Raw genomic sequence first — 13,004 nt, forward strand, 5'->3', positions numbered from 1 at the left:
AATTTCTGAGTTTAATTTAAAATTTTGAGTTTAATTAAAAATTTAGAGTTTTTTCTCACAAATGTTCGACTTTTGGAGCTCAGAAATTTCCTTCCAGTGCTAACTGCAGAAATACTCCACTCAGTCAGAAGCAACAATCAGAGCCAGGAGGAGGATCTCAGCGCCTCAATCATCCTCCTTTAGGCTTCAGAAAGCTTCAGTAAAAGAGGATGATTGACAGCGCTAAGACCCTCCTCCTGGCTCTGATTGGTTGTTTTATGCACTGGTAGGGGGTGGAGATGTTTGATTGTTTTTTTTTTTCACAGCTTATTTTTGTAAAAGCTACAAACTGCAACTTTAACGTCCGGCTGTTTTTCAGCTAAGAAATTGGATCAGACCAGCGGTGTTTGAACGCACCTCCTCGGTGTCGGCCGCCATGATTTGGCCCATCATGTACTGGTGTTCGTCTCCAGGCTGAACGCTGACCAGGTCGAAGCTGAGGCCGTTTCCGCCGAGGCCCCGGCAGTGCTCCAGTGCCTCCTCCCAGCTCTTCTGCTCCTTCACCAGCAGCACGTTGGCATTCCCGTCCCACATGCAGACGAAGGGAAGCCGGACGTCGCAGGGCTCGGTGGCCATCAGCCCGGTCAGCGAGGAGACGGCCACGCAGTCGGCGTCACCACTCGGCTCGTTAACTTTCCAGCTTGTATAGCCTGAACCTCCCGAGCTCCAGATGAATGTGCCCCCTGCTGAAACAGATATGCAATAAAAGTCACATATCGATCCTCTCTGTGCGTTTCATCATTAAAAACAGAGCCGGCCCAAAGAAATGGCTGCTTAGGGCCACTGCATCACCAATGGGCCCCAAGAAAACACCAAGCTAGCATGATTATATATTTAAAACAATATTGAATAACACAATCTAAATGCGACTGCAAATGAAAACATGATTTCTATTATTTTCATGGTTGTTACAGAAATAATAAGTCCACCTGTTGGCTTGCTGACGCTACATAAAATATCCAAATTGCTAACTTGTTTAAATGTGTTTTTCAATTCATATATCTAATATTTTAATAGTAGAGTGATTCTTAACCTAGGGTTAATTATTGAGACCTCATTTAATTTATCTGTATATTTATACATATATTTGCCTTTGTCCATTTGTACGTTTTAAAATGTATTTAATATTTTATTTATTCATGTATTTTTAAGCTGAATTTTATTTTATTTTAAAATGTTGATTGTGTGCAGGGGCGGTTCAACGTTTGTTTCAATGTGTTTTCATATATTCAAAAAAATTTAATATTTTTCAGATGTTTCTTTCAAATAGTTAAAATAAAGCGGCACACTTAATACCATTCTGAATTCCAAAATCCAAATGTTATTTTATTTTTGTTTGCTGCTCCTGTAAAATTAATTCAACACTTACAAACAACGCTGATAGTATGTATTATTTCCCAATTAATTTCTTAAGAAAAGTTTGAGCTGACTGGATTTTCTCTCATTCAACGTCAGATTTCTCTGAAAAATTTCAAAAACATTTGCATGACAAAATGTTTATAACATCTTTAAAATCTGTGTCTTCAGAAAAATATTTAGCGGTATGTGGCGACAGCAAATCAGATTTCATATCGACGATGTCCGAATTATCACTGAAGAATCGTAGCAGGTTGCATCTCTGGTTGTTACCTCCTTTGCGCAGACCAATCCAGACGGGAAAGTCAAACTCAGCAAAGATCTCGTCCATGTCGGAGCTGCTGAAACTGGCCAGATTTCCATCCAGAGCCTTGCAGTAGTCCGAGGCCACAGGCCAAGTCTTTGTCTCGTTTACAAACGTGTATCTATCTTCCTTCCGACAGACAAACATCAGATGAGTTTCACAATCTCTGGAATAAATCCTTAGAGAAATGAAAAGAAGGTTCATTTAATGCAAAAATATATATTTACGGTATTCATTTAGAAGACAGAGTAGGTCGCCAGCGTATAAAATAAAACTGTCAATCAGATTTCAGCTTATTTAAACAACAAGACATTAATTAAAAAATGTCAAGGTTTATAGTTTGGTGGATGATTGTGTTGCATTTTTTAATCTCTATCAACTTACATATTACTTAAATCATTGGATATAGATTAGTTTCATTCATTTAGACTGAATGAAACTAAATACATTAAATACCCAATTAAATTGATCTCATTATTTCTTTAAAATGTGTTTCATTACCTTTTGTTACTGAAGTAGACGGAGGCACAGAATCCATAGTTTGGCTCATTCTTCTCCCAGTCTGAGACATAATAGTACTTTCCATCAGACCATTGCCACCAGTACGTCCATCCTCTCTGCAGGCCGATCCACACCTGATATTGCGTCAGGTTCATGCTGTCCATGTCTGAGGCTGTAGAGATGGTGGCCAAGTCGGTGTAATAGCTTTGGAGAAAAACAAATAGTTAAATTTGCTAAATAATCATCCGTGGTGAAGCGTGAAACAGGCTCTGACTCCTGGCATGGACAATTTCCTAAACGTCTTTTCTATTCTATTCTTAAAGAAGTACAAGTGGGACAAAAAAAAATCTTAAAACCACTCATGAACCGGACTGAAAAGTAGCAAAGATCCAACAAAAGCTTGATCAAAAATGTTGAAAGACCTTTAATAAAATTTCTTATTTGCTTTTTGTGTTCGTCCTTCGGGTGGAATCGCTTAAAGAAATTTCATATCACTTTTATGCAGATGATATTCAACTATAAATGACTTCAAAAACAGTTAAAGACTTTAAACAAAATGATATTATGATATACAGATGATATTTAACTGTAAATTACATAAAAAGAAGTTAAAAACTTCAAGCTGACTTTCTGTTGTAAGTTTATTTCAGCTCTGAACGGCTTCCTGTCCATCTCTCTGTTTTCTTTTCATTTCTGTAACTTCAGTTCTTGATGTTTCTTTATTTAACCTTTTTTATGACAATATAAATGCACATTGTCATGAGAAAGCCTCACCTCAGGTATGCCGTGGTGGCGGAGGGGTTAGCGTGACCCAGAGGCAACATGGCCTCGACTTGGCTGTCGTGGGTTCGACTCCCGGACCCGACGACGCTTACCGCATGTCTTCCCCTCTCTCCTTCCCCCTTTCCTGTCAGGAACACTACACCCCACAAAAAGACCCCTTGCGGGGCGATAAAAAAGAAAGCCTCACCTCTTGCAGAAATGCTGCGCCTCGTCCCACGTCAAACCAAAGGTGAAACGTTTGTAATATTTAGACGGAGATGTTCCCGACACTTCAGAGGCGATCATGCAACTGAGCAGAACCAGCGGTCCCAGTAGGCTGCTCTGCATGGTTTTTCCTTTATTAATTCAGCTCACTTATCACTTCACGCTTTCTTTTGCTATTAAAGAAACAAAAGCAAATTATTCACATGAGCACATGACAGACATAAACTTTGATCATGTTTTGTCAGTATTAGATCATTTACCAGTTGCCTCTCGTCACCCACTGGTTTTTCTTTCTGGTTTTGAACTTGATTGATGAGCCAACAAAGTCCATCTGGATGTTTTGTTATTTTAGGTCGTATTTGCCAGAAGAGGTATTTGCCTGGGAGACACGCTTAAAGTCAGCTATCACGCCCATCTCGCCTTTAAGACATTTGATTGCTGGCAAATCAGTGGAAGGATTTTCCTACAGGTGAAAAACAGGAAAATATTCTTCCTCCAGAAAAGGACGAAGCAGGGAAATGAAAGGATTACTTTGCTCCACATGAACTGTTTCAACAGACGACAAAATGCAACAGCCTGGATCACCTGGAGAAAAATGTCACTAGTGTGAGAAATAAAATCTTAAATGATTAACACCAAGATAAAAACATGAATGCTCCTGTTTCCTCAGTCTGGAGACGCTCGTCCTGTTTATGCAGCTCCTGCAAGGTCACATCTGGCTGCAAGGTCACGGCTTGCATATTTTTTCTCATTTCATTAACCAAGTTAATGCAGAAAATGACACAGTTTTCAAATGTCTTGGTTGGAAAATAATGGAAGTAAATATTAACTTACATGTTCTACATGCTGGACTTTATCGTCCCACTTTAGCTCAATTTTTACCTCCTTTTCTTAAGCTTCCTGTGTTCATCCGTTAAACTCGACAGGTCCAGAGTGCCCTGACCTCCCCTCCATTCATGACTTGTACAGGTCAAAGGTCAGGACAAGGGCATCTAACATAACTGGTATGAAGCACATTCATGTTGTGATAAATTACTATTGGCTTACCTTGGTTTGTAATGTTGGGGTCACATAATTCCACATCGTCACAGAAAGATTAGAGGTAAAATTACAGGAGTTGGTGACGGGTTGTGTGGAGATAAATGCTGCTGGTTATTCTCACTGATAAAACTGTTGTATGGTAAGGAAACATCATTTTATTTACTTAGCACATTTTCAGCAGCAAGGCAGCTCAAAGTCCTTTACATGAATTAGAAGGAAATACAAACCAAACTACAAAACCAAAAGAGAAACAAACAGGTAAAAGTACAAAACTACAAATTGGTTCTTAATGTTTTATAAGAATAAGTAGTCCATCATTTATAAACCAGTAGGCGTTTCTCTGGATTCTTGTTCGTTCTATTTTCCAGGACGTTCTTACGGAGGCTGGAAAAATGGCAGAAGAAAATGTCAAATTTTAAATTTTATTGTGAAAAGTGCATAAACATCCCCTGATGTCTGATAATCTCAGACAGTAATACAATCCTCCATTCCTCTATTACTCCTCCAGCTTTATGACTTTCTACGTCACTGTTTTTTCTGCTCTCTGATATTTAAAGCCTTTATTGAGAGCAAAGAGGAACTAAAGTCAGAGTTCTTGTTTGTGTGCAAATTTGGCAAATACTTCTGATCCAGAGTCCAAGATGAGGTTTGTCCGTCTTCCATAAAGTCACATTCAAGCTTAAATAAACAGAGTGCGTGTGTGTGTTTTCAATTTCAAGAAAACATTTTGTACAAAATTCACTTTTTCACATTTCTGTTTGGGTCTCTACTGTTTCTAGAAACAGACGAAGAACTTGAAAAAACATCCAGTTGTTTTATGGCAGGAAGTTAGTGGGTTTTTTTTGGTGTCTTGAAAACAAACCGTTCCAAAAACTTTCCAATTGTTAAGCCACAATTGGCGACCACTGTGCCGTCGCCTAGCAACCCCAGCTGAACCCAGCCTCGTAACTTAGCAACATAACCTAGCTGAGCTCTATCTCGTTTGGTCAGCTGGTTTTACCGCTGTACAATGGCTTCTGGAAAAGACAAGTGTCTTGTTGTTGACTTACTATCCAGAAACCACTTTCTGCATTTTTGCTAGTTGTGCAGGAGGTGTTACTTCTGTTTTTCAAAGATGTACAGTTGTATAATGGCACTTCTGTTTTCAACCATTTTCACATATAAAGGTCAAATGTAAACACTGAGTTTGGGGGCGTGGCCAGCAGCAGATTATTTGAATTTAAAGTGACAGAAGGCTCTAAAACAGAAGCTCAAAATAGGCAGAACTGACCAAACAAAAACCTAATTATCTAAAAATTATTTTGTGGAAAAAAATTTTATATGTTTGAAGCATAAAAGGTCACTTTTAAGGATCAATCTTACACATGAGATCCTTATTATGAGATTCATTATTGGTACAATACACACTTCTGTGGAAAATTTGAGCACAGTAAGGAAATTGAAGAGAAACACAACCATCACTTATTAATAACATTTATTTCATGTTTGAATCTATGCTAATTTTAAAGTCTTTAGATAAATAGATTTTTTAACTACTGACTTTTAGAAAAAGTGTGATGGAAAAGTCATTTTTATTCTCTTTTTACAGAAATCATGATGACCACAGCAACTTATTCACAGACTTAAACAGTTTTAGCCACTTTCTCCAAAGATAAAGGCATTTTTAAAAACTTACACAACAAATTAAAAGACATGCGGAATACTTTCTAAGGACAGTACAGTATTTCGGTTGCCTTAAATTTCTATCAGCAAAATCCTGTCAGTCATTCACTCTAACTCTGACAGATTATTTAACTTTCAACTAAAGACTAATAACTGATAACTTAGATATGTAGTTATGCATGTTTCTGTTAACTCTTATTCTGAATCTAGAGTTTCAAGACGATGGCTGGACATTTCTGCAGGATGTTTGCTGCAGAGACACTCAGGCTTTTACATGATTTTGGTGACATTAGTAGCTGTAGCAGAGGAAGTTTTTTCTCTCTTGGCAGTCTCTGGCTGCCACGGTACTGCTGTCGCTCTTAGATATGGCCCCACAGCGCCGCCACTGGGGGGGGCATTTCAGCAGGTCAGAGTACAGCACATCTTCCCCATTTATCCACAGCCATTTATCTCCCAGGAAACGCAGACCAGTCCAAACCTGCCAGAAGGAACAAAAATTAAACCTTTCCTGCCTGAAACTCCTTCAAGTGGGCAAATATTCCTGCACTCTCAGTAAATAATGTGAACAAAACGGGAAAATGGCTCCAGAAAACAACATTTTCCTCTCTGTTGCCATGAAGTCGTGGATTTTGCTCCATGTTTTGCAGAGCAGGGATGGAGGCAAAACCAGTTCTTACGATATCAAAACCGAATGCTTAGGATGTCGACTAATATTTCAGGACATCGCTTTTTGTACAACACAAAAAGCAAAAAAATTTTGGAAAACAGTTAATTACTCAACCAAAAGTACTTATTGGTATTGAAACAAGGTATGCAGCAAAAAGAAAACGGTCTGAAATCATACAGTTGGCTTTAAATATTCTGCTATTAGTTGAGAATAATCCAGTTCAGGTTTGAAAAGTCTAGGTGTTGTAGTTTTTTAATCAGAGTAGATAAAAGATGCTGAAGGTAGCAGAAAACTTGGTGGAATCGTCCTTTAGCCATTTACCAACTTCAGCTTCGAGAGCCACGTGGAAATATTTCCTCTCACATGGATTATGACCATAAAACATTAAAAGTAAGACTGAATTTAAGTTTTTGGCTTGATGAAATGGTTCAGTGAGTTTTCAGAGTGGAGAGAGCAGAACTTGTGCTTTCATTTAAAAGGTTGCTTATGTGGCAAAGACAGTTTGTACTAGTGTTGCTGTGTGCTTGTCCCGTTATGCAGCACAAACACACTATTTATTTTTTATATTATTACTAAGTAGCTGGTTAGTTCTGAAACGTTTTGGCATTGCTACTTACTTTACCTTTCTATTAAAACGTTGCTCTGCTTCCTTTTCATATCTGCTGATCCTGGCTGTGGACAAAGTTTACAGGTTCCCTGGTGTTGTTTCTGTTTTTTTCTTAAAATGTATGTTTTTACCTGCATTTACCTGACTGCAGAAAAAATTATTTTCTGCAGTCAGGTAATTGCAGGTATTCCCTCAGCAAACGCTACATTCACAGAGGTGGTACCTTAATTCAGGACCAAACGCCACCTTGTGTTGGAAACACGATATTACAATCATTAGCAACAACTTTGTATTTTCTCTGAGATGGTGGCTCTGATAACTTATGCTGCCTTTGACTCGTGTTCAGTTTGTTGTGCATCTGCGTGTGAAGAGGAAAGGAAGTTTAGTTTCGTGATTTTGACAAAACGATGGCGTCTCGAAGACTCAGGAGCAACTGAAGACCTTTAAAAACAGGTCAAACAGCTGATAATAATAATTCAAAATAATCCGAACGGTTTTTCCTCCTGAACCCACCTCGTTGGTGTCAGCCTCCTTTATTCTGTTCACCACACATTTGTGTTCATCTCCAGGCTTCACGCTGAGCAGATTGAAGCGAAGGTTGCTGTTGGATCCCAGGCCTCGGCAGTGCTCAAACGCCTCCTCCCAGCTCTTATTCTCCTTTACCAGGATCACGTTTTCCTTCATGCAGAGGAACGGACGGAGGGTCTGGCAGTTTTCGGCAGCCAGCGTCTTTGTTTTTGAAGTGATGGTCACACAGTCCTTGTTGTCACTCAGCTCTAATTTCCAGTATTTGTCCTCCTTGAGGCCTGAACTCCATTTCCATGAGCTGTCTGAAGAAAAAAGTGAATAATTTTGTCACAGACATTTCTTTCCAACTGAGCTTGGAATGAAGAAAAGCTAAATAACTTCTGATACGATTGCAGCTCGTCTTTCTACAAGCAGAAAACATAACTTTTGCTCAGGATGTTCGGTTCGAGCAGCAGGTTCCTCTTTATCACTTTCTGGTCTATTGGTAATCATTTTTAAACCACAACTGGAGGAAGTTTTGTTGTTTATTTGTTTTTACCATTCCTGTGAAGTCCGATCCAGATGGGAAAGTTTTGCTCACTGAAAAACGTCATTTCCTCCTTTGTAAAAGTTGCCAGCTCCTGATTGATTTTCATGCAGTGGACCTTCGCCTCAGACCAAGTCATCATCTCCTGTACTATGGTTATAGAGCTGCTGTTTCTTATCCGACACGCAGAGAATGATTTCATGTCACACGCTCTGCTATAAATCCTTAAAGCAAAAACATGAATAAAAGAAGAACTTAATGTTTTAAACCCTCATATCCACATTTAAACAAAAACATTGTGTTGTTAACTGGATTAATGACAACAAATTCAAACAATTTAACACATCAGCCAAGCCCTGAAATGTCTTTACCTGCAAATATTTCTGATAGCTATAATTATATAAATATAGCAGAAATCAACTGAGCAAACTTTATGTTGATCCTCTTTAAAGGGGTGTTTGTTTAGCTCTTCCATAATTTAATAACCACCACAGCTACCACATAAGGAAATTAACTTTATCTGAATAGGACAAAAACAACTCTGCAAAAAAAATTTAAAATGATATTAAGACAATCTTGTTTTACCAAATTGTTGTCAGAAAGAGGTCAATTCAAATGAATGAAAGCTTTGCAAATATTACGTTTTGTAGCTGTTTTAATCCCTGATAATCGCATCACAAATTGGATGTGGTGGATGGAGAGAAAAGTAAAAATAACAGAGAATTGAAACTATAAAATGCAGGACTTGTTTCTATCGCCGTTCTGTAACTGTGAAGTGAATTTTTTGCTCCTTCGTTTTGCAAATTGACTAAAACTGAGTCTAGGTGTGATCAACTGTTTTTAAAGTAATGCCTCAGATTATTTATTACAGTCTCACATTACCTTTTGTCGTTGTAGTAATTGTAGCCGATTACAGCGCAGTTTTCATCACTATTATTTCCTTCATTTGATGCCCATTGGAACGTATAATTTCCTCCATCAATCCACTCCCACTTTTTTGGTGTTTTTCTGTGTAGACCGATCCAGGCTTTATAGTCCTTCAGGAACAGGCTGTCTGCATGCGCCTGGTTGTAGATGGTGGCCAAGTCCATGTCTTTTCTATAAGGACAAACTGTCAGGTATTATCTTTCAGCACAATCTGAATCTTTACCTCAGCTGTTGTATTTGCTCTTGAATAAAATGTTCAAATGAATGAATGATTTTAGATCATTTAGAGGGAAATAGCAAAACATTAAAGCTTAATGATGAGGCCTGGCATAATAACTAATTTTCCTGGACAATAAATTGTCCCAGAAGTTATTGCAATAAACGATAATATTGTTGTTTTGAGACCATTTTCAAGTAATATAATATTCATAAGGGCATAATAATACAAGTACACTTTCTCAAGTATCAATAAACTTTAAATTCTAATGGTCTAAGGTGTGACCATTTAACACTGGAACTGGAAGACATTTTAAATATACAAAGAAAATAAACAAATAAACAAATAAAATTAATTATGAAGTCTCTGTAAACAAAATATTCCTTTTGGCTGAAACCAAAACACCAAACTGAAGACTTTTACCGTCCTGTTTTTGGTAGAAAGAGAGAAATGATAAATCATGCAAATGGAAATTATTGAGCTCATTTTAATGCGTCATGAGATTAATTGATATATTGATTATTGCAGCAGGCCTACTAATAATACAAACTGAATCGCTGGAAATCAAACTAAATGATAACTAGTACATTTGTTAACTCTAATCCTTAACAGAGAATAAAACATTTAACAGAAAACTTACTTTCTGCAGACGTCTTGTGCATCTTTCCAGGTGTGACCAAATTTCACATGTTGGAGTTCGACTGAGAGAACTGATCCGGGTTCAACTGCCGTGTCGACGGTGCTGAGGAAGAGGAGGTAAGTTATCAACATAATGAGGAGGCTCATCGTGGTCAAACTTTGTTTTATTCCTCGATTATTTAAAAACACGCATTCAAAAGAGCACCAGCGGATTTGGTTGAAAAACTGTCCTGTGTCTTTTCCCTGTTTATGGGGTAGTGTTTCCCATCGCCCAGGTTTAAGTGCAGCCGCAGAAAAACCTCCTTCAGACGCATTTACATATGAGGCACAAATGAGTAGTTAATATTCACACCGGTCTAAGTAAAACATCCTAAGTATATTTGCCTGCAGGAAAATGAAGGCAGGAGCAGCAACTTTCACTTTCAACAATTTGTATATTGGTTCAGAGGTGAACTCAAGGAAAGTAAATTACTCATGAAATTACTCAAGTTAGAGTAAAAAAGCATTTGGTAAAAATGTCTACTCCAGTGCTGATCAACTAATCAACTTATCAATCATTTAACATTTACAAATTACATCATCAGATGGACCAAAATATAAAGTTAAGTTGAATTTTTTGTTTTTCAAGGACAAAAATTACAATAATTTATATAAGTAACAAAAAAATAACAAAATCAGGCAAAATAAATATTTTCCAAATCAGTTTCTTTCAATAAAAAACATATGAAATTTTAACAGAAACTGCAGGTGTGCATCTGAGTCTGGTGAATTTTTGATTAAAACATGTTTGTTTTTCATTTAGTGGGTAGATAAAGAAATTTTACTCAAGTAAGAGAAGAAATACTTCACCATAAAAGTACAGCGTAGTATAAATACTCCTAAAAGTACATTTATTTTTTTTAAAAACATACTCAAGCAAATATAACTAGTTAGCCAAATCTGCAATTAATGTTATTTTTCTGGTTTATTTCTCTCCCATATTAACGTTTCTATAAATTCTTTGTTTCCTTAACATAATGGAGCCAAATCGCATTCCTGCAGTTCTTAGGTTGATGGACTAAAAACACTTTAGCAGTGCTGTAGGACTTTAAATAATGGAAGTTATTTCAGCTAAAACATCTTTACAACATAAAGAAAACATATTTATTGTTTAATGGATTGCAGAAGGTTTGCCCAATGAAGCTTATTCTAATACTTTAAGGAAAATCAGGTCAAAGATGTTTTAGTTTTGGAGCTGGATAATTTCTGAACTGACACAAACAAAAGCAGAGCTGCAGCAAGTTAAACGCTGGATGAGGAATAAATGAAGTTACTGAGATTAAATTTGGTGTTTCTGCTGTTTAATGTCTCATCCCTCCCCGTGTTTAGCAGAGCTGGCTGCATGTCAGGCATGAATGTTTCTCAGATGTGTCACAGGTTTGTTATTAGTGAGTGATGGAAACCGGATGGCTGTCGAGGGGAGGCGAGGCTCACAAACTCATTTTTCTTTTGCCTATCTCAGAAACCGTTCTGACAAACATTTGGTTTCACTGAGGGGGGAAAAAACAGAACTTCATGGAACGTAAAGTAGGAACATCAGAGACAAGATGAAGTTGTTAAAACAAATATTGCTTTCTGAAACAATCTCGAGGATAATTTTCTAAGATGTTTCTGCTTCGAAGACAAACACTCTTCCAATCAGGCAGTTATGCAAAAGAAAGGTTTTCAAAGTTTGTTTCAGTAGGAATTTAAAGACCACATTTCAAGATTTTTTCTTCTCAATGAGAGATTTCTACCACAAAAAGCTTGAGGTTGAATATAGCCTTTATAAATGACAGATGTCAGAGGTCGAGGAGGCATTCTTTATAGTTAAATACAGAGGTGTCAAACATTATACTCAAGTAAGCAGCACTATTTTAACATATTTTTCCTCAAGTTAAAGTAAAGACTATCCATCTAAGAAATTACTCAAGTAAAAGTAAAATTCAAGTCATAAAATCGGATTTGATATTTTAAACTGATGTCATCAAACTATAAACTTAAATGTGTTTGTTCTTTCTTCATGGAAGTTACTTGTATGGGAAAAAGCATCCAGACATTTTAGTCAAGTAAGAGTAGCAATAATTCTTAGTAATATTACTCAAACAAAAGTAAAACGTACTCCTGAAAGTACATTTTTTCCAAAAGGTTAGTTTCTACCCATTTATAGTTAAAAAATATCACTTAAATTTAGGAAAGGAGGAGAACAGTAAACCTGATGAACCATGAAATCTGACCCTTGACCTTCGCATCTGCCTCTGCAGTGATAAAGTGAGGTGAAGCTGAAAGAAAATACCACTTGTTTATTCAAGTGGTTTGAGTTTGTTGGTGATGAAGGCTGACTGACCGACTGTCTGAGGAACCAGTGAAACCAGTAAAGCTGCTTTATTTTCTCCAAACCTCCATCAGACACACGTGGACATCAGTCCTGAGGCTTTCTGTTACAATTCTTAAGATTTATTACGTGGAAAGCTTGACCCTGTGAACTTGTCATTTCTTCTTCTACTGTATCGCCGTAGTGACTGAGAAAGTGGAAAAACAGTAATTCATCAAGTTGGTGAAAAGAATAAGAAAACACATAAATTACTTTGGTGGGGGCAGAGTGGCTTTTATTAATGGCAATGCAAGTCTTGTAAAAAGCAGCACTGACATATTTTCCACTTTTTAAGCCACTTTAAAGCTTCCCCTGCCCCCAGCTCCACGCTCCCCCTTTAACAACAGCCCATCAATCAATCTCTGCTCTGAAACAATGACTTACTCCGGAAACACGACTTTCTTTCTCCTCCAAATATTTCAATTCTCTCCGATTAGCTGCTCTGTACCTCGTCTTGACGTCACTCACCTTGAATCCATTCCCTCATCTCTTTGGATCAAATCGGCAGAGGCTGCTATCTCACATGAGACGCCGTCTTTATGGCACAGCTGGCAGCACTTAGCGCAGTCAGAGTCTCTGGACTGAGAGCCAGAGCCAAGAGCCGAGCCGAA

General features: G+C 37.6%; 1 protein-coding gene across 1 annotated transcript; it reads right to left on the bottom strand.

Moving 5' to 3' along the window:
- Positions 1-5,464: 5,464 nt before the first annotated feature.
- On the bottom strand, positions 5,465-13,004 carry LOC114142524 (uncharacterized). The gene is made up of 6 exons (XM_028013843.1): positions 12,862-13,004; positions 10,003-10,104; positions 9,101-9,316; positions 8,231-8,442; positions 7,678-7,994; positions 5,465-6,368 (listed from the first exon to the last, which is right to left on the bottom strand). The coding sequence occupies exons 1-6, from the start codon at positions 12,870-12,872 to the stop codon at positions 6,180-6,182; spliced, it is 1,047 nt and encodes a 348-aa protein (XP_027869644.1). The 5' UTR covers positions 12,873-13,004; the 3' UTR covers positions 5,465-6,179.

The sequence above is a fragment of the Xiphophorus couchianus genome, chromosome 4 (genome assembly GCF_001444195.1).
Source record: "Xiphophorus couchianus chromosome 4, X_couchianus-1.0, whole genome shotgun sequence".
Lineage (NCBI taxonomy): Eukaryota > Metazoa > Chordata > Actinopteri > Cyprinodontiformes > Poeciliidae > Xiphophorus > Xiphophorus couchianus.